This window comes from Henckelia pumila, chromosome 4 (genome assembly GCF_033568475.1).
Source record: "Henckelia pumila isolate YLH828 chromosome 4, ASM3356847v2, whole genome shotgun sequence".
Lineage (NCBI taxonomy): Eukaryota > Viridiplantae > Streptophyta > Magnoliopsida > Lamiales > Gesneriaceae > Henckelia > Henckelia pumila.
In genome coordinates, this window is record NC_133123.1 from 17,634,796 (window position 1) to 17,657,504 (window position 22,709).

Consider the following 22,709-nt stretch of genomic DNA (forward strand, 5'->3'; position numbering starts at 1 on the left):
TAATTACCATGATTTATGTTAGATATGCTATATAATTTATCCAATATAATACAAACTTGCTCAAACTTTGACATTGGTTTTGGATGGTGGAGTTGTTCGTCTTGTCAAATCTATGCCAGTCAAATTTGTGGATTTTTAGCTGACAAAGTAAGATAGGATTTGAAAAAATGTGGAAAGGACAGAGAGGAGAGAGCTCAAAAGTCTACAAAAATGTCCGTCCAGATGACAATTTTGTATTTTTGAATAGAACTAATAGTTTGTCGCCAATATATCAGCTCCAAGTCAAATATAATGGGAAACAATTGCCATTTGACCCTTTCAACAGAAAAATACGATAGAGGTAAAAGATAATTAATAATTTAAACCAATTCCCAATATACAGGCCTTCTTACAAGTTTTACGATTACGTACCCGAAAAGTATAGGAAAATCTATCCTCCACATATCAATGGTCGAAAACTACACCCGTAAAGTATAAGAAAATCTATCCTCCCTATATCAATGGTCGAAAACTACACACCGGGAGTTTTAGTCAGAGTTTTACTAAAACTCCTTGTGTAGCATAGTCAGGGCTCGAAAAGTCGTAGCTAGCAGGTGCGTGTGGATGCTGCATCTGAAGGCCCATGTTTTGCCACATAAGACACTTTCCCAAGTACAGTGCATCACAATGCAGCACTAGTACAGTTAATTTCTTCTCTAATTAACCGCACAGCTTCTGAAACTCCATCCTGGGAAAATGAAAAACATGGACAAAAAGTCAGTTCCCAGGGGTGGTTCAGGTTCCAACGGAGACGTGGCAACTATATATTGCTATTTCAAAATCTAGAAGAAATTATTTCGTTTAGAAGACCATAATAGATGGTTCCCCTAGAGGACCATAGATCATCCAGCTGATATTCAATCGGTGATCTCGAGTTTCAGCACTTGGCAGTAGTTGCTGCATCGATCAGGTTTTAGAAGTTATTACCATCAAACCAATGGGAGAAACGCTGGTGAGAATTTTAAAAATGGCTATTTCTTAAAAATCAAGAAATAATTATTTACTCACCACAAGCCAAAAAGATTTTGGCTTGCACATATTAAATTAAATCCAAGAACTATCACGAGTAGGAAAAGTGGACCTAGATAATGTGAACGGCGATGCTTAGCCACTTCATGCATCTAATTTAGGAGATAACTATAACAAAAATACACCAATCAAACATTCGTCAGAATAAGTCACCACATAAGTACACCACTGTTTTACTGATAGACATTACCTCAGCGGAAAGTCTATTAGCAATCCGTGAGGCCTGCAATTTGACTTCAGGAGACAATGCACGATTTATAGCTTTAACCAGCATAGTTGCGGCTTCCTTTATGTAACAGTCATCATCTTTATCTGGGAGCAAGCATGTATTCTTTAGAGGCTCTGGAGCAACGCCAAGCCAAAACATCCTCTCTGCCCAATAATATTGATCCAGAACAAATGGACAGATAACCTGTCCCCAAAGATCAAATGGTTAAGCTTCTGGTTTGTTTCTGGGGAAGTGGAAGATGTGTATGTTTGCAGCAATTTGGGAAAAAATAAAAAAAGAACTCAGGGCATAAAAGTTGAAGAACAGATTCAGAAACTAAAATCACTGAAAGAGCCAATTAGTATATAAATACAATACAAGGTTTTAGCAAAGCTTCTTGTTATTGTAATCAATCCCAAATATTAGAACTTTTCTCTACCAAACAAATCATGGAGCACTATTACAGTTTTACGCTTAAATTTTCTAGAGAATGTACATCTAGATAAAAGGTTCAGGAGAAAAATTGTCCAGCGACAGGAGTTGTTATCGGTCCAATGAGAGGGAATATCTTGATTACCTACTAAATGATAAAAAATACAAACAGAAGTTTAAGCACCAAATTCTATTACAAACAAACCTGAGGAATTCCTGCATGCAGTGCAGCGGCGGTGGATCCACTGATAAATGATAAAACAAGGATGCAATGACAGAAACAAATGAATTAGGACCTTTCAAACGGAACCATAGAAATTTGAAAGAAAAATAAAGGGGGAAAACAAGAAAGGTCACCTTCCCCCGTGATGGATAGCAGCTGCACATTTTGGAAATAGCCAATTGTATGGTACATCACTATTTGAATAAAATGTTGGATTCAGTTCAGTTACTTGTGTCAAGAGTCGAAAAATATACAAAGAAAACTGATATATCTGATAACAATAGTAAAAATCCAAACATGGCTGGTAGTCACAGCAATCTCAAAGAAAAACGTAGAAGAACTGAATTACTTCTCCATATCAGTATCATTTATGATTTACCATGTCCAACATGACAATCAAGCACACAAATGGTAATCCATGATTTGATTCTTTAACACCTGATACAACTTCCTACAACTAAACCACAAAGAACGACTTAATCAAAAAAGATACATGGTAAGCTGTACTTAAAAGTAACTTGCCAATTAAGCTCACAATAATTTTCCTTTGAACATTTTACAAATGCTATTTTTTGGATAAATCATTTTTCAGGCATCCTTGTAATAATACCTGCACAGTTCCCAGTTTCATAACATTTTCTGACAGAAACTTGTAATTAAAAATTTGATCAATATGCACCTTGCTAAATATAAAGAGAACTTTAAAGAACTGGTTGTAAGCATGATATTTTTTTATTTTATTTTTTAATAATAAAATTACAAGCATGATATTAAATGACTGTAGCATGGTTGCTACTTATTTATCAACTGAACAGGCTGAGCATTTATTTGCGAAATTACCTAATTCAACTCTGATGCATGCAGCATGTCATGCATTCAATACTTAGGCAGCGACGTGAAGGTATAGCATGACTCGTGGTCATTGGAGATATCAATAATGAGTAGTGGATATTCCTAGCTAATTTGAAAGTGTGGTACAATAATTCCTCGCAAAACCAAAACAGACCACAAACATGTAACAGAAAATTAAGGTTTTCCATTTTATGTTGGACTAAAAATAATATATAACCATTACCCAAATGTTTGTTGCATATTTCCATGTCACATAATCTTAAGATATAGATTTAAAATAATACAGCCAAAGTTTGCATCACCGGAGACCATGAAAGAGAAAAAAATCTTTTCATTTTAAAGCAAGTACATATACTCAAACATAAGCAGAGATACTAACCCAGAGAAGTAAAATAGACGGCCACCAAATAGGGAGGTTTGATCTTCAGTAAGTTGCAGTTGTTCTGAAGGTGACAATAGTGTCTGGGCGGACATTTTGATTTCAGCATCTAAAGGTCCATAACCAGCTGAGAACAGAATAAATCTACAGCTTGTAATATTCAAAGCATTTCCAAGGACCTTAAGAAAAGCTCTAGGATTCTTCAAATAACCCATACTGCAGAAACAGCAAGAGTTGGAATGAAACAAGTGCGTGAATGAATAAAGCTGGATGGAAATTTTCAACCATTTCAGACAACTACAAGTATACCAAAAAGTTTATTAACAATGATATCTCATCCTCTTAACAGTTTCTGCCGGAATTATCTGAAGTACTATTTCTTTTATGGATGATAGCCCTACTATTGCTAAATTATGGAAAGTACCGTAGCATAACTTCACTGACCTATTAAGTCATGAACTCTAACCATTTTTAGCCTATATAAAGGTCAAACATTCAGCTGAATAAAAATTATATTTAAATGTCAGGACATATACCTATGTCAGAAGGTTTTGTGGGAAATTAACTGTAGAACAGATGTCATTGTTTTAAGAAAAAACATAAAACACAACCTCACATAAAGTGCTGAAACCAACAAATATAGAGGAAAAAAATCCAAGCATATTGATTGTCAGAGCAAGTTTTGTGAATAAATGACACAGAAGTCAACAATAAATAGTAAGAAAACAATAGAATAAAGTTAAACTCTAATTAAACACTCGCCTACCAATAGAACTTAGACTCATGAAAATAGGTTGGTTTGGCGAAGCATTCAGAAAAGTTTTTAAATTGACATGAATCGAACACATCTCTTCTTCAGCATTCAATTTCCTAGAAAATCTTTGAGCTGAAATATCTGCACAGCTGCTGCAGGAGAACTGCCACTCAAAGGGGAGAAACCAAAAGCCACAAGTTTGAACTCTTGATGGCCAGTAATCTACATAGCTGCAAGCATTCATTTAGTGAAGAGAATAACAGGGAAACAAAAGGAAACAAACAATTACAACTAAAGTGAGGTTTGTTTATGACATTAACCTTGTAGTTTGCCATGATCTATAATGATAAATGATTCTGGTTCTAGATTGATCCTAGGACCACAATTAAGATACTTGATAGTCGCTAACTCATGTGGGCACACATGTGGACACCCACATCAAATTATGGCACCAACAATATTAAAAGGTAATAGAGCTCCTCGACCTACTGCCAAAGGACGTCCTAAGGAAAAAAATTAATAAAATCCCACATTTGAAAATGAGGTGCATGGTTAACTGTGCTACGATTTTCTCATTTCCAATTTAATTGTGTGAAGGATGATGAGGGGCTGACAAAAAACGTAGACATGTCTACAATAAAAAAAAAATGAAAGTCCTAAACCTGACTACTCTCACATGTTTTATAAGTGTTATTCGTCTGTTTATATGTTGGTGCATATTGGCAATGAAAAGCCAGTGTAATTAAATGGTTGACCTGGCTGTGACTGTTAAGGTGGATGAGTAGTTATAAAATAGTAGAACATACTAGAATGTTGGGTCGCATCGATTTGAAATAAAATTGAAGGATGGGTTTGGCACGTTTTAACTCTGACTGTTAGTGTACGTAAGACTCAGTAAGAGGAAGTATGAGAAAATCAAAATAAAAGACTGAAAAAACAGAGAGGAATGCCTAAATTACTACAACCTGTTTAAGTAGTTGAGGCATAGCTGATACTTTAATTTGCAACAAAACACAACGGAAAATACCTGCTGCAGACCCCAATTATATTAGGGTTATGACTGCGTGACAACGATAATGACAAAACAATAGTTATGCGATGATTGTCTCAAAAGTCACTTTATAGAGATGAAACCATAAATTCAGCAATTCTTGAAAAAAGTGTAATATAATTTCATAGAGAGAAATAAACACAAGTTCAGGCCTAGGGGAACAGGATCCACCAAGGTAGGGAAGCCATATCATTATTGTTCAAATAAACAATCATGAACAGCCTTGTAAGGAATTACCAGGGCACTCAACAACTTCTTTGCTAAATCCATACCTGTAAGGCAAAGCCTATAAAGTATCAGAAAATAATAAAACGAGTATACAGATAAGTAACGATGTAACTGATAGAACATAGACGAAGGATTTCAGGAGCCTGTTGTCTTATGTGTGGACGATTAGTACTTGGAAACCAACAAAGTAAAGTTGATTAGGAAATTTTCTTCAGAAAATTATTCAATCCTTCAATACTATATGTATAGATTATCCTGTCACGATATTAACTTTTGTGGAAAATATCTTACAGTAGCAAGGGAGATAAAGGCCTCTCGTGCCATCTTGGAAGACCAGTCACTGGATCCTGTATTCAATGAAAAATATAGCAAGAGACATACAAGCATAATTAAATTAAAGAAACGACCAAATCTTATTTCATATACTAAAATAACATTTCACAAGAACATTCACTAGCTTAATAACAACCGTAAAAGGCAAGAAGCTCAGATGCAAATCGTGGCTTCTCCATAATCCCCAATCTTCAGTGAAAAGCGGCCACATCCAATAGATAACATCTTCCCACCCTACCTATGATAAAAATGAAGAGAAAAATTGCTCAGTAAAAACCAACTTAATCGTATCAAACACCCTCTCTTATCCCTACACAATCGAATAGATAAAGAAAGAAATCATGCTTAATCCAATCAACATCCTCTCCTATACCAACGCAATCCTAAAGATATAATATTAAAGAATTTGAAAAAAGTGATGCTGCTGGAACAATTTGTTGACCTAGATGCATCGAACAGGGGAAGTAAAACAATCAATTGAAAATTTAAGTGATGAAACTTAATAAATAGAAAATAAGACCTATTGCAGCCAGATTTATAACTACAATTGCATACCTTACCAGTCGGAGCATCTTGAAGATATTCATATAAAAGAGGAAGTTCTTTCTGAAATTGGCGTTCAAAAGAAGAGGGGGCACTGCATTGCAATTAACCACTTATTAGTGAGCAACAAAGCTTCGAAAAAAAAAGGGGAAACGGATATCATCTTGCAGAGGAAACAGAGTTACATCTTTCTCTGTATCAATGCATGAGAGACGGAGGCAAGGAGACACGAAGTGAGGAGAAAAGGGTAAAAGGTATTATATTCTAGTATTCTACATCAAGAATTTTAATTCTTGTCGCTTCAGTTTATATAAATATAGACAAAGTATGCAGTATAACCTGGATCACAGCATCACGCATTTATCCTCCATATCTCAGGGAAGCCAAAATTTTGGATCGAAAAATATGATGTGAGACAATACCCAAAAAATTTAAAAAAATTAAAAAAAAAAAAAGACATGACATGACATGACAGGTTGGACACCACAAATTCATGAAGAACAGACCTGAGGCAAAAACAAGTTCAAACATTCCGTGAAGAAAACAAAATGATCTATCTTCACACTTCCATTTTTTTTCTAGAAATTTATTGATAATTATTGGACGTAGAAAATAAACCAATATCTTTTTATGGTAATACAAGCACTTATAAAGTTGTTCGATAATTCCAAAAAAGTTTACTAAATGATGTTACCAGGTGGGAAAAATAAACATATTTTACTGTAGTAAGTTTCAAAAGACTCCGTTCCGTGGCTTACAAGGACACTCGAACATGTATTTCAGTTTGCAAGCCTATCTGAGCATGGTGACAGGAATCATGCATTTTATAATTTCTTTAAAAAATTAAGAACATCCAAGTTATGTCCCTCTACCTGTCATCAGATCACATGCACATTATGCATGATAATAAAAATCATAAGAGTCCTGAGATGTTTTACATTAAATAACCAATCCATAATTTTCATTATATATATTTTGGAAACTCTGATGACAAAGAATACCATAGCTGGTTATAGGGCATTTATATGTTGTAAACCGAATCAATAAAGTTGAGCAATATATAACTTAATATAACTCAAACCTGTAGGGAACAACATAAGGAGCAGCAACAACACAACGAACCTGAAATAGTTCTGCAAGACTCCAACCTTCCTGAAGATAAAGAAATGTAATACAAGGGATAAATCAATTAGCAATACTTCAAAGTACTACTAATAGATTCTTTTCATTAAAGTAAATATGTTTTATCATCGTTGTTTCTTGATTTGCTATTATAGTCATCTAGTTTAAAACTAGTAATTCTGAAAGCAGTCAACTACTCAAAGTTTAATCAGTTTCAAAGTTCGGGTGTTCTGTAATACCTTATTTAGTTATTTTGATAAAACAATAACAGCGGTAAATCAGTCATCAGACATTACAAACTTCAGATGTGACAAGTCATTTGCTATTCAAAAACTTTATGAGCCATGCGACTGAATTCAGTTCGAATTTTGGCACTTCATAAAAACAGACTCATAACCAATCTTTCTAAGAAGTTACCAGAGCGAAGAAATTTATAATGATAAGATCACCATCCATATGTGGGTCCTCTCCGAATATGCCTTCAGCAATTGAAACACACTCTTGTCTATGTTTTATCATGATTTCGTTCTTCTGAAGAGAAAAAGAGACCTTGCTGGATCCTTGTAAAATAGATGCAATTTTAGAAGGTAAACTGATATTAAAAAAAAAAAAAAAAGCACTAGCATCATTTAATAGAATTTCAGACTTGCTGGATGACCATACATACAGACTGATCCACCACAACCTATGTTAAAACGTGTGGTGGTTAAAGATTTCAAGAGACAAAATGACTTTTTATTATGTAGTAGCTTCCAGCCATTAAAATAAAATAAGCATGCAAAATGTTAGGTAAGGTTGCCTCCAAAACAAATACATATATAATATAACATATATATAACATATATATGTAAATATAACCAGCAGGTCTTAATAAGACATGGCAATATCTTATTTTTATTTTAATGGCTAAACCTACAGTATGATTGCCTCAAAAATAAAAGAAATATAACCTGCGGTGTCTTGATAAGACATGACAGGAGGTGATGAAACTGGAAAATATGTGATTCTTTTTGCTTCTAAATGAACTTTGAGCTTCTGCGAGATAGAAAATACCTAGTATATTATATGACATAAATAAACACAGTTTTTTTTCAAAAAGCAAACAATATGCAAGATTTGAACAGCATAATTTTTTGATAAATTAAGAAAGGATCCAAAAGAGTAGCATTACCATGCTACCATTAAATTATTGCAGTTTGACGATAAAATGTCAAATTACCAATCTTCAATGTACTTCATAGGCAATAAAAAGGCCAAAACAGAAGAAAAAACGCTGGAGATATTATTCTATGCCGTTCTCCTAAGTAATCATTTCATGATAATACTTACACGAATGATGCTATTGAAAGCATGAGATACAGGAGTTAAGTCTTTAAAGAAGAGCAAAAACAGAACAAATAAGAAAAAACTCGGGCCCTTTGATTTCAACTTGCAAAAAACATATCAAGTTTGAACATAGAAAGACTGATTTTAATTCATTCCTCAATTCCATGTCCTTAGATACAGTATAGTTGCTCTAAATTCTGCAAGAAATGACACAACATTAGAGTATGGTCCACTACTTCCCGTTCTCCGTGATCATCCCACTAGTTGGATGGAAAGTTCCAATGCCCGTGAGCCCTGAAAGGTGAAGCATAGCTGCTAAGAATCTCCCCTCCCCTCCCCTCCCTCAAGTATCACAACCTACTGCTCAACTCCGTATCTACCACGTTAACTCAAAAGCGAATCTAAACAAGGGATTTAGGCTAACATTCTAGATTTCAATAGTGTGGTAATGCAGCACAACAAGAATTCCCAAATATTATATGTTACAAAATGCCACTCTCCAACAGCGGGCTGCTAACTACTAGAAATGGGCAAAAGAAAGAAAAGAAAAAGGCAGCGATTCAATAGTGTTCAGTTCCGAAATAAAATGATGTCACTCCAACCAGTAACTATGAACATTGCAACAAATTGAGCAAGATGAAGAATCAAACAACAATCAAAAGGTTACAAACCTCGTGAGCTGAATGAGTCACAAAGGCAACCTGGTACTGCCCTTGATCGGAAGCGAAAGCTGCAGCAATAGCCTATTGAGGAAACCGTGAGTCAATCGTCAAAAACCATAATCACAGTGATTAATCCTGGAGAATGAAAGAGAAATGGGAGAATTACAGCGATGGGGTAAACGTCGCCTTTGGTACCGAAGGCCATGAACACGGCGGTTGGCTTCGTCCTCATGGTTTTCGCCGTGGTCGTCGACGACGTCGTTTTAGGAGTTTCGGGGTTCGGCCAAAGATACTGTAATAATTTGTCCAAACGGGTCCACAGATTACAGAATCCTAATTCCTAGTCCTAGTATACATTTATCAGATTCCAGTTAAATTTAAAATATTGTTATCTATTATTATTATTAATTGTTCTAAAAAAAAATTAAAATTTATGGTAAAAAATTAAAATCTCAAAACTTAAAATATATCAAACTCTACATTTTATAAAATTTTTCTCTCAATTCAATTGTTTTTTTTCGTCAGAAATGAAGAGACCTATTTATAGATCTTTATTTGAAATTAGTCCAAAAATAATTATTTCATCTGTTGCATCATTACATACTAATATTCAAAATCTTGAAACTCTTATTTTCAAGATTCAACTCTAATATAATATATTTTCAACAATCTCTCTTGTGATGATGATTTTCAGGGACGGAGCCAGGATCTTGGTTCAGTGTAGGCGACGATACAATATAATTAATAAAGTAACAAAAAGGCACATGTTTATCGACAACCATAAATAATGTATCTAAGGTTCGAACACAAGCTACCCACGAACATAAACAAGTGTTAATCCATGAAAAAACGTCGAAAAAATGACGAATAATAACACGTACAAAACTCAAAATCAAAACACAATTTGATAGAAATATATACTCTACAATCGAAAAATAAGCATGAATTGATTCCCGATAGCAAAATGGTGCAAAATAAATAATTGAATGGTCGACGAAAATGGTAGGTTTGGTAAGACCCTTTTTTAAATTTTACATTAATCACCCCTTATTTTGATACTTATCATTTGACTCGTTAGCAACTTAATTGAAAAACAATTATATGGAAAGCCCAAATTAGTTAATTTTAATGATATGAAAATCCCAAATTTCATTTACAAGTTCAATTTCTTTTTTCGTCACATAAATTCAACAATGATATCCATTCCGAAGCCATTTTTTTCCATCCCAATATTCCTTACAACTAGGATGCAATCGAGTGGAGTCGAGTCGAGTATCATACTATTCGAGCTCGAGCTCGACTCGTATTTGACTACTCGAACTCGAGCTCGATCGAGTAATTATTTTTGTACTCGAACTCGAGCTCGATTATAGTTCGAGTTACTCGAGCTCGAGCTCGAAAAAAAAATATATATATATATATATATATATATATATATAATATTATATTTATATTATATTATATTATATTATACATATATATGATTGAGTAGCTCGCGAGCTACTCGATCACATACATTGAAAGCTCGAGCTCGATGTATGTTCGAGCTACTCACGAATAGCTCGGCTCGTTTGTACCCCTAATTACAACACTTGTTGTTCACCTTAAATTCATAAGTTAAAGTTCAATAAAATTGACAGAGAGTGCGTACATACATCAAGTTGTTATACCCTGAATCCGTGAAGCCCAGACTTGTATATATAATATTTGGTTTGTTGGGGCCAGTGTGGGCAGCAGCCCACACTGGGCATGGGCTAGCTCCGCCCATGATGATCGTGATACAGTAACTGTCTTTATTACGTATTTTATACTGCCTCGTTAAAAACCTTACTAGGAAAAACTCATTGGGATAAAAACCATAGTAAGAAAAAAATATTGCAGACACGTAAACTTTTCCTCGTGTTAACACGAATGATTTTTCACATATTTCGTAGATTGTGCATCCCAAAGTTATATATATGTTTTTTGAATATCATCGTAAGAAGTGTCTTTGTGAAGAAATTATGACCGATGCCTTTTTATTCACAAAAATTTGTAAAACTCTCATTTTGAAATTCAGTTTCGTGGTCACTACGGATCTGTTTTATTGAAAGATTTTTCTCATTCTCAACATGTTTGACAAAAGTTTTAAAATAATCAAAGGCATCATTTTTGTGGGCTAAAAACAATGTCCACGTGTAACGTGAGAAATCATCCACAATGACAAATGCATAAAGCTTTCCTCCTAGGCTAGCGTTCCTCGAGGGACCACATAGATCTAGGTGAAGAAGTTCAAGGGGCATAGAAGTTGATACAAATTTTTTGCTTTTAAAAGATTTCCTTGTGTGTTTGTCTAGTTGACACGCATCACAAACAGAATCTAATTTTAAATTGAGTTTTGGCATACCAACAACTAAATCAAGTTTAAAAAGTTTTCTATGGTACTAGGGCCAACATGACCTAGTCGTCTTTGCCAAAGAATGTTATCATCAATATTCAGGGATACAAGGCTTTTAATATTTGATAAAGATAAATTATTTAAAGAAACCTTGTATACATTTTCACTTCTATATCCTTTGAAATTTATGGATTTGTCAGATGTGAGCGATATAGTACAGTGTTGGGGAGTGAATTTGACTTCATAACCTCTATCACACAATTGACTTATGCTTAAGTCCTTTCACTAGGAGTACATCATCAATCAAGCAGGATTTAGAAATACCTATTGAGCCAATTCCTTCGATAACTCCTTTGTTGTTGTCTCCAAAGGTGACAGTTCCTTTATCTTTTGGTTTGACCGATTGGAGTAGCTCTTTGTTCCCCGTCATATGTCTAGAACATCCACTGTCTAGATACCATATGCTAGGAAGAATATTTTTCCTATTTTCCTACAAGAATTTGATTTTGGTACCCTTTAGTACTTTTGGTCCACAGTGTTAGAAAAGAGAGATACAAAATGGACTTCTAAGAGTTTAGTTCTCATAGCAACATCATCGCTACTTTCCAAGAGTGCTCCCAGTAGTAGGTAGAGCTATGGGCTCTTTAAAAACCTATTTTCTTGGACAAAGCAGTGTTCATCAGGAAGACCAGTCGCAAGTCAAGGCAGTTTAAACCAGTCTATGATGAACTCCCTTATATCATGATCTCATAATGTCGACTGATGAGTGGTTAAGTACTCTTAGGCCTCCATTTCATATAGCTTTTTGATCATATTGATATTTCAAAGATCTACATTTATGTCTAGCATGACCTATTTTACAACAGTAAGAGCATGCAGGGGGTGATCTCATTTTAGCTTTAGCTATAAGGCTAGTAAAGTCTATAGATTTCTTACCATACCCTATTCCACCCTTATCAAAGCTACATTTCTGCATGCTTAGTAAATTATTCAATTTATTACTACTAACATTGAATTTATCAAATAATTTTTCTAGTGAGCTATGTCATCCTTTAATCTTAGGTTTTCATGCTCCTTAGTTTTTAATTCATTTTTGAGGTTTCTATTTTTCTTTCTAAGTGATTTAGTCATATCAAACATATGTTTATATGAATGTAATAATTCATCATATAAAGGTACCTCGTCATCGTCGTCGAAGACGATGTCATCACTCCTAGCCATGAGACAGATGTTAGCTTCCTCCTCGTCATCATCGCTGTCGCTCCAAGTTTCTATTAGGGCTTTCTTCTTGCCTTTGTCAACCTTATTCTTGAGAGGGCACTCATTAGCATAGTGGCCTTGTTGTTGACAGTTGTAGCAAGTTACTTCCTTGTCCGTCTTCTTTTTGAAGTTGTTTTCTCGCATAAATCTTTTGAATTTTCTTGCAAAGAGTGTCATATCATCATCATCTTCTTCTTCTTCGACTTGGGTGGATAAGGCAATCCCCTTTGCCTTGGTCTTTTCATCCTCTCTCTTTGATTCTTTCCTTGTAGACACTTCTAACTCATGGGTTTTAAGGGTCCCATGAAGTTGATCAAGATCATACGATGCAGTGTCTCCTTTGTTGGACTCAATGATGGCCGTTATCTTGGCATCCCACTCCTTGGGTAAGGCGCGTAGAGCTCTCCTCCATACTTGCTTGGTTGGATATTGTTCTCCAAGTTGGGCTAACTCATTGATGATTTGAGTGAGCCTTCGGAACATGGTGTCAACATCCTCATTGGCTTCCATCTCAAATGTCTCGTATTTTAGTTGAAGTAGTTCCCTCGTGGCATATCTCCAATTTGTCCCAAATTTCTTTTGCGAAGGAGCACATCGAGATCCGGTTGTACTCGTTCATATCTAAGTAACAATGCAAAATATTCATAGCTTTAGCATTTTGAGATATTAATTTCATATCCTCCATTGAAAAGTCGTCCATTCCTTAGGAATTTTGACTCCATCAACCTCTTTCATAGGTATATAGGGACCTTTCACAGTTACTTTCCAAAGGTCATAGTCTACGGATTGGATATATAGGGACTTTCGATTTTTCCAATATCCGTAGTTTATGCCATTGAAAAGAGGAGGACGATTGGTAGATTGCCCTTGAGCATAATCGCTCGCTAGATTTGCCATAGAGCCTTTTTGAAAATATTTTGTAAAAAAGTGTCTCTGATACCACTTGTTAGAACCTAATGGGGGGAATTTAGGTTCTATTGGCAACTTTAGCAATTTAAAGCGATTTTGCTAGTACGCAAGCGGAAGACTTAAAGCAATCAAATATAAGTGCGGTAAATAAATGCGTAATATAAATAAAGCAATAAAAGGGATAAGAGATGTTTATGGAAGTTCGATGATAAATCGTCTACGTCTCCCCTTCTTGGTTAATATCGATTAACCAAGGATCCACTAGCACTTCAACGTTTTGGCCTTGATGGCTCCAAGGATAGCCGTACAACTCAACACGATCACCGCGCCGATACAACTCGAACACTTGGCCTTAAGGGCTCCAAGGATAGCCACAACACTCGTAAAATACACTTGGCTTCACACACAAGTGTTTACAATAACCGAGCAACTAACTCACAAATGATTCAATACAAACAACCCTCGATTTTGAATAAATCGCTCAACTATCATTTGAATATTTTGAAGGAGATGCTATTGCTTGAAATGAGAGATGAGAGTGAATTGGTGAGTTGAGAAGGCTTCAAATGGCATGTATTTATAGTTGCCATTCCGAACGGGTTCGGGTCGTCCGAACGGGTGTTCGGGTCGTCCGAACGTTGTCTGATTCATTTTCAAATTTTTGCGGCTGATGAACTGTTCGGGTGGTCCGAAGTTCTCTTCGGGTCGTCCGAACGGCTGCATTAAATACATTCCGGCAATTTTTCTTCCGACAAAATCTTCATGGCCATAAAGTAGTTCGGGTCCTCCAAACTTGTCTTCGGGTCGTCCGAAGTCTTCATTTTGTGGCCTCCGAGAGTGCCTCCGAGCAATATTAAAACCCTAAAATATCTTCGGGCCGTCCGAACCTATCATCGGATCGTCTGAACTTGGGCAAATTCGAACCTTTACAATTTTATCTCCAATTTTTTATTATTGGTCCTTGATTCCAATATTTGTTTATACTCAAAAGTATTATTATCTGCAAATTTCTCACGTTAAACTGTTAGTAACGATTAACCGAGTTTTGTAATCATCAAATCAATTTAATTTGAGAATTGTTAATGCATTAAAAATATTAATCTCATAACACGAGATTTGTATGCGTTTAAGGCGTAACAGGTTCCATGCCCCGGCACCCTTATAAGCCCAAGACATATATAAGCCCTTGGCATTATACAAGCCCGGGAGGTTCCATGCCCCGGCACCCTTTTAAGCCCAAGGCATATATAAGCCCTTGACATTATATAAGCCCGGGAGGTTCCATGCCCTGGCACCCCTTTAAGCCCAAGGCAGATATAAACCCTTGGCATTATAGGAGCTCGGGAGGTTCCATGCCCCGGCACCCCTTATAAGCCCAAGTCATATATAAGCCCTTGGCATTATACAAGCCCGGGAGGTTCCATGCCCCGGCACCCTTTAAAGGCCAAGGCATATATAAGCCCTTGGCATTATATAAGCTCGGGAGGTTCCATGCCCCGAAACCCCTTTAAGCCCAAGGTATATATAAACCCTTGGCATTATATAAGCCCGGGAGGTTCCATGCCCCGGCACCCTTATAAGCCCTTGGCATTATATATTCTTTATTTATATGGAAAATTAAAGCATTAAACAATTGACAATTGGAAAAAGCGAATAGCATTGATGATAAAGGGTTACAAGAGGAGGGGCTTAAATGGCCCAATTACAAAAGTATTTTAAACTACGGGATTATAAGGCGTAGTATCGCCTTCGTTGGTTAAGTTCTCATTCGGCTGAGATGTCTCTGCTCCATCGGCCCCTTTTTCAGCAGGGAGAGAGTCAATAGCCTTATCCAAATCTGGAAAATCCTTCTTCTCCGCAGACCATAACCCCACCTCTTCAAATTGATCCCGACATTTGTAAAAATAGGATTGAAAGAAAGCGTATGATTTGTCCAAAACTGCTTTTTGGAATTTGGCAGAAGAAAGGAAAGAGGCATTGAGTTCTTCTTCTGATCTCAACCGGGTTTCCAGAGCTGCCACTGCTTTTTCAGCTTTGTCTTTTGCAAGGGCTGCCTCAGTTTGAGCCTCCACAACCCGGGTCTCAGCATCCTGCAAATCAGTTGTAGCGATGGCCAGAGCATCTCGGGCTTGCCCCAGATCGGTCTCAGAGCGGGCAAGCTCCCCTTGAGCAGAGTGAAGAGCTTGATTAGCTGTTTCCAAAGAAGACCGAAGACTGGACACCACTTGATCATGAGTTTGCCTCAAAATTTCCAAATCTTGCTCTAGTTTTTTGTTCAACTCAGCAGCAGCCCGGGACTTCTCAGCCTCCACGTGTGCCCGATCTGTCTCGGTCCGGCCAAATCGAGTCGCATCTTCATAGCTTTCTACCAGCATATGCAATCCCTGAAATTACAGAGGTTAGAAAGGGAAAAAGGAATATTCTTAAACCCATAAAAGTAAACTTAAGGATATAACCCGGTTGGTGCCCTCGAGGTACTTGACATTTGGGCTTTGATGGTAGAGGTGATTCTACTCTGCAGGGGTCAGGAGGTCTTTCAATATCCGTACTCCCCGACCAAATGCCCCTGCCTGAAATATATTCTCCCTGGCACCCAAAGGTCTAGAGCCCGGTGCAGCTTGGTAAAATGGTGCCAGGGGGCGAAAATAAGGAGAAAGAGGAGCCACTTCTTCGGGGTCACTTAGAATGACCATCTCTGGTTCCTCCACAGCTTTCCTTTTACGGATTAAGAGGGAGGAGGGTTCAGCGATAGGAGAAGCAGACTCATCATCTGGTCCGATTTCCAAGGAAGGAAGCACAGGGGGCACAACAAGAGGCTGGACAAGGGATAGCACGGGAATAGTTATGGAGGAGGGATGCTCTCGGGCCTGGCTCTCTTGCGCCCGACGTTCATCCGCTAGTTGGAGTACTATTACTTTCCTGGCCACATCTGCAGCTCGGGCTTACTCCTTTTGTTGCGCAGCTGCTTTCTCGGCTGCCCGTTTTTTAGCAAAAGCTTGCTTCATTAGTCGAGATTTTTTCTTCTTTCTTCGGGGGCCTGGTTCATCTGCACAAAAAGTAGTGAGAATTATATATCAGTGACGACATATAATGAAATGACAAGTGCATAATGGTAATAAAGAGTACATAAGCCAGGCCCGGGGCCTCGTACTCATCGATTATCCGGTCCACCGGATCGATTACTCGGGCGCCCAACCCATAATCAATCAAACTCTTCTCCTCCAGGAGAGAGGCTGAAGGGAACTTCTGGTTTTCCACCAGCTCTTGGGAGCGGAGATATGGTTCTTCAAACCTATATTTTCTATGGAGTTCGGGCTGGGGCGGAAAAGGCTGTCAAAAACTTGGTGGGTCTTGTCCGGGCTGAAGGAAGTTGAATGTAAAAGAATCTCTCTTTCCATCCCTTCCAATAGGAGGGGGTGTCATCTAGAAAGCGAGCATTTTGCCGAGCGTTCAAAGAGAAGGCCATCTCGGTAAACCGACAAGTGTAGTGATAATGGAAAACTTGGGGGTAATGGCCAAGTTGTGCCTCTTGAAAAGCACACAAATGGCAGCCATCATTCGGAAGGCATTATGATGAAATTGATTTAAGGGCACTTTGTAAAACTGGGAGATTTTATAATAGAAAGGATGGATCGGGAAGCGGATCCCATTTCAGAGTTGTTCCCTAAAAAAAGTATAGAAACCCTCATGGGGTTGATCAGCTTTGCCCAGTGGGCCTGGGATAATAATAGAATAGGCAGGGGGAATGTTACCCATAAACCGGAGCTCTTCTATGGACTCCAGGCAAAGAGTGCTGGTGAAGTGGGAAAACCAAGGAGCTTCGGGGTTTGGTTTGTGGGAGGTGGTAAGGGAGACAGTTTGAGTAACTTTATATTTCCCCTTATCCTTAGAAGTCCCAGCTTGGGCTTTCTTAGGATGAGGAGAAGAGTGAATCAGGGTCACCGGGGTAGAGGAAGTCACGAGAGGAGAGTCATGCCGCAGGGCCGCAGATTCCACATTAGAGGAACCGCGAGCATTGGCACCAGACGTCGAAGATGCGGATTCTGACATTTTTTGAATGAGAAAAGGTAAAAGAAGGGGAAAACTTACAGGGAAGAAAGTCGATGCGAGAAAAAGCAGGAGAGGCTAGCCGGATTTGCAGATTCACCGGAGAAGGAACACTGGAGAGTGGCGGATGAGGTAAGGATGTCGAGAGAGAAGAGAGTGAATTAGGGAATAAGAGAAGGAATATATATAGGGGTGGGAATTGAATCAAGGCCGCAGATTTAAAGATGATCGGATGGTGGGGGTGAGCCTTGGAAGATGAACCGAGAAGGGTAATGATGATACGGGTAGCTGAAAGGACAGATATCGTGTACTGACACTTGCTCGTCATTTCAACTTCTAGGGTTGACATCAGCCCTAGTAGAATTTTGAAATTTGAAAATATATTTCTCCCGCTCATGGAGCTCGGGGTATCAAGGCTACTGAATTACAAGGGACGTCGGGGTTGCTAGTCAGGACAGCGAGCAGGGCTCTAGCCCAACTATTTTATGGAAGAGTGGTGATACCCCGGGAAGCCAGGGGTATCAAGGCTACTGAGTTACAAGGGACGTCGGGGTTGCTAGTCAGGACAACGAGCAGGGCTCTAGCCCGACTATTTTATGGAAGAGTGGTGATACCTAGGGAAGCCAGGGGTATCAAGGCTACTGAATTACAAGTGCGTTAGGGATATTCCTGTGTATATGAATGAATAGGGTTTGATGAGGTCGAACTAGTAATGCGGAGACAAGGGATTAGCTCATCCCGGATGGATGCGTAAGGCTGAAAAGACCAAGTCTCCATGACTTGAGCAATACCCATTTTTCAGAAGTATAACCCCCACGATTGCGTAACCCCGAGCCTTCCGCCTTGAAAGCGCATGACAGATGAACGTGGACAACTACTACACCCACAACATAGCTCGTGGCCACTACCCTGGAATTGCGGAGACATTTTCTCACTCTAAAAACTATAAATACATTGCATCAAGTATCAGCAGGGGTATGTTCATCTAAACTCTCAAAAGCTTTATATCAATTCTTCTTAAAAAGCCCACTCTATTTCTAAATCTAACTTAAGCATCGGAGTGGCCCCGCCGAAAACCTTTTCGGCACCCCACTAACGTGCTTCGGGTGCCTTTTCCTTATATACAAATGTTACAGGCAAAAATCAAGTGATAAACCCATTAAAACCAACCATTCACGATATTGGCTCATAGCCCGGTTCGTTTGACAGACCCACACACCTACCCTGATAGTCCGGGCACTCTGTTTAGCAGAAAATCATCAATGTTGTTGTACAAACTTCCTTTGTCAACATGTAACTTAGATTGGTGTGGGCATTCTTTCGGCCTGTGCTCATTTGGGTACAGTTGATATTGGAAACTGCTTGGGTCATATCTTGGATTGAAGAGCATGAGCCATATAGGTTCAAACCTTTGCCTCAGTATTAACATGCATTGACTGATATGTATTATGTATATTAAAATATTTAATGTAATATCATATTCAGATCATGTACTAACTCCACTCAAAAACTAGCTAATGTGAGGATTGTCCAAATCCATACTTACAACTCACTAGGACTTGATCCAGCAGACTTATGAAAAGGGGTGGTCGAAATTTGTTTGGCGTCCTTGTGCTATTATATGCATGAGAGATTGGCTTTTATATATAAATATATATTTTTACTTTTTCAATCCCCAGGATTCGAAACACGGAGGAAAAAAATCGACACAAATAGTACCAATCCAATTCAAGAAAATCTAAAACAAACGTAAAAAAATTAAAGGGTTTCTCAATAACCCCATCATTAATTACCTGCCATTGGAGATCTCATTCTTGCCAATGAAACCAAAGGAGGGACCTTGATCATCATCTTCAAGCTTCTTCTGCTTGAAATATTCTTGAAGCTCTTTGGCCTTCTATCTCTGAAACTCCAGGGTAATCATATTCTTGTCTACCCCAGCAGCCGCAACCACCGGCTTGGGAGAAGCACTCGGCGGCGGAGAAGCCGGCCGCACGGACTTTACTGGCATAGGGGCCACCGGTATTCTGATGGGGCCCTCAGCTTGAGAGCTTCTAACGGTGAATTTGAGGGTGGGAGAGGAATAAGACGGCGAGTACTAAGTGTAATTGTGAAGTTTGATGCATGGGATCGAAGAAGATGACGCTACAGACATTGTGCTGAATCTTTTCGGTTGGATTTGTTGCTGTATTTGGTATGGATAAATCTTTTGAAAAAGGGTTGATCTGAAGGGATCAAGAACATTCACTCATGCGCAGGTTAAATTGAGGGATGTGCATGAGCGGCAAGGACCTGAGGGAGGGAGTATTATGGCTAACCCCGGAGCATACCCCACAATATTTCAACAGAAAATATGCTCCACACGAGAATCGAACCCGTAACATTGGGAAATCTCTTCCCACGTTATTTCAAACATTACCAACTCGCCTATGTCTCCGTGGACTTGGTGTGGATAAATCAGTACTGTACATTGTGAATGGATTAGTGGTGGCTTCAATGTGTGACGTTTGTGGATGAAAATGAGCCAAGTTTATGCATAATTGTGGAATTTCCAATTCTTCCTTCATACCCCTTCAAGGTAGCTAACAATTTGCATTTTCAAATTTTTTATAAATAAACTTTTTTATTTGTTTTTGTTAAAGTAAATAAATAAATAAATAGAAAGAATTTTGAATGATTACACGAGAAATTGATTTAAGATTCATCACAATTGATCAAAATTTTATATTAATATGAACAAAAATAAAATGATAAGTCTATTTCATTCAAATTATTGGTACCGAAAAAATAAAATCAAAATAAAATAGAATTATTTTTAATTATCAAATAATAATTTCATTAAAATCCAAAATAATAGCTACTCAAAATATTTATTATAAATTAAAAACATATTTATTATAATTATTTAAAGACAATAAAAAAATTACAACTATTTATAGTCTATTAATCCTTATAAATCATCTTTATAGTAAAAGTGATCTAACTGTTAATCTTAATATAGTAATAATAATTATTATTATTAAAATAAGTTTCTTTTAATAAAATATTATGATTGTTATTAATTAAGAATTATTTTATTGTATTATATATCTTACTCTCTTATAATAACTCCATTCTTAAAAACTATCTTTGATATTAATTAACTTATTTGATATTTAAATATTAGTATTTTATTTTCAAAAACCAATATGACAATTTTTTTTGTAAGGTAAAAAAAAAAATCCACTAACTCGCTCACGATGATTTTAAGATGATTTTTATGATGTTGTGAGTTTAAATTATTTTTAAGCTATGAATTATTAATATGATTTCATGTCTACATATATTTTATTTTAACAATTTTGAGTAAGTTTATGGTTTCAGGCTGAGTTTGATTTTGGACTCATGGGACGAGGTTAACCAATGAACGAGGTGATAGAGTACATTTTTATGAGAGTTTTAAGTATAATATTGATATGCTTATTATGTATGAGTCGGGGGATAGTATTTTTTATTAGACGAGTCGGGACAGGCGACTGACTATATTTTAGAGATGAACACACATTACGTATTGAATGATCATTATCCTATCTATCTACCCGGTTCCCCACCCCATTACTTCCCATGTCCCCTTGTTCCCTTGACTCTCACTTCTTCCCTATCCTCTACACGATTCCTTCCCCCTTCTCTCCATTTTATCAATTCTTGTTTCTTTATTGAACCTTCACGGTTCTTCAAGATAGTCACAAGCCAAAGTTCTAAATATCGTTCTTGATGTGGTTAACTCGTTGCCAATAATCTGAATCAACTCCGTCTTCATTTCAAGGCAAGTACATATTTAAAAGATTTTGAAACCCATTCAAGCTATTATGTATTTTGATATGAATTGATGTATGTTGAGATATGTATGCATGATTTTCAAAAATTTCAAGAGCATGAAGTTATGATTTTACAAGATCGTGAAGCGTAGGTTGTTCTTGTCAAGTTCTTGAGTTTGATTCAAGAGTTTCATGTTTCTTTTAAGTTTTGAAGAGTTCTTGTAGTTTTGATTAAAGTTATTTCAAGTATTGTAGTGTGAAAAATATGCTTTTTATGATTTAGAAGTATTGGAGTTAACTTTTAAGTTAAAACTTTGAAATGAGACATGTGTTCGGTAGCACCGAATTAGCGGCACTTGTTACCATTTTGATGATTTAGACTAGTTTACAAATCCAAATGATATGAGGCTAATTTTATTTGAAATATACTGCATTTATTTACATCTTTCATGTTTTGAGTTTTGTCAAAATCATTTTTAAAGATTGGTCAAAAATGCCCCGAAGTGTGTCGAATGTTTTGAATTTCCGGCAGTGACACATCTCGGGAGAATGAGAATAACCTTTTAATGAAAACTCCAATTTAAGTGAGGTTTTCAAAATTAGAAATCCAAGATCAAGGGCTACAACTTTTATGTTTACTACTTTTCCAAATTCCGAATGAAAAATAGAGTTACATCACCTGCAAAATGCCACTCCAGAATGGGTCTCGCTCGAGCGAGAGTTAGTGCTGCTCGAGCGAGGATGTTTCTGCCCCCTTACACTTTGTTTGCATGATTTAAGTTCTAAATGCATGTTTATGATGTATTAAGGTGTTTTAAGTATGTGTAAGAGTTCCTATGCAAAAAGTTTCAAGTTTTACGTCAAGAACAAAAAGAACGACTTACGTAGATCGATTACGCTATGTGATGCATGCACATGTTTAAGTTTCATTCATGAAACCTATGTTCAGTATGAAAGTATGATTTTTAATCATTTATGACACGTAAAAAGTTATTGAGTAAAGTTTTATGTTCATGAAGTTATAGTTATGACGAAAATTATTATGTTTCAATGATGCAACACAATGAATGACATGTTTTGATAACACAATGAAAATGTAATACTCGAAAAATCCATAAATCTATTCATGATTTATCAA

The 22,709-nt window shown here is 37.0% G+C and overlaps 1 protein-coding gene across 8 annotated transcripts; it reads right to left on the bottom strand.

Annotated features, from left to right (window-relative positions):
* Positions 1 to 335: 335 nt before the first annotated feature.
* LOC140894525 (sterol 3-beta-glucosyltransferase) lies at positions 336 to 9,509 on the bottom strand. Of its 8 annotated transcripts, XM_073303047.1 has the most exons (16): positions 9,348 to 9,509; positions 9,191 to 9,262; positions 8,144 to 8,246; positions 7,611 to 7,753; positions 7,153 to 7,223; positions 6,084 to 6,165; positions 5,665 to 5,766; positions 5,487 to 5,542; positions 5,205 to 5,239; positions 3,925 to 4,138; positions 3,163 to 3,378; positions 2,066 to 2,125; positions 1,914 to 1,953; positions 1,259 to 1,480; positions 1,121 to 1,176; positions 734 to 936 (listed from the first exon to the last, which is right to left on the bottom strand). In XM_073303047.1, the coding sequence occupies exons 1-15, from the start codon at positions 9,411 to 9,413 to the stop codon at positions 1,153 to 1,155; spliced, it is 1,506 nt and encodes a 501-aa protein (XP_073159148.1). In that variant the 5' UTR covers positions 9,414 to 9,509; the 3' UTR covers positions 734 to 936; positions 1,121 to 1,152. The 8 variants fall into 8 exon arrangements, with proteins under 8 accessions (XP_073159146.1, XP_073159150.1, XP_073159145.1 ...); XM_073303045.1 differs by lacking the exons at positions 734 to 936; positions 1,121 to 1,176 and adding an exon at positions 336 to 727 and having other exon boundaries at positions 8,144 to 8,228; XM_073303049.1 differs by lacking the exons at positions 734 to 936; positions 1,121 to 1,176 and adding an exon at positions 336 to 727 and having other exon boundaries at positions 6,089 to 6,165; positions 7,194 to 7,223; positions 7,643 to 7,753.
* Positions 9,510 to 22,709: the final 13,200 nt, after the last annotated feature.

Bases quoted from the DNA above. Each gene is read 5' to 3' on its own strand.
- LOC140894525 (XM_073303043.1), bottom strand. From the start codon at position 9,413: ATGAGGACGAAGCCAACCGCCGTGTTCATGGCCTTCGGTACCAAAGGC. The intron at 2,126-3,162 runs GTTAGTATCTCT...TTATTCAAATAG, and splicing joins CGTCTATTTTACTTCTCTGG to TGATGTACCATACAATTGGC. The intron at 728-1,258 runs GTAATGTCTATC...TCATTTTCCCAG, and splicing joins CTAATAGACTTTCCGCTGAG to GATGGAGTTTCAGAAGCTGT.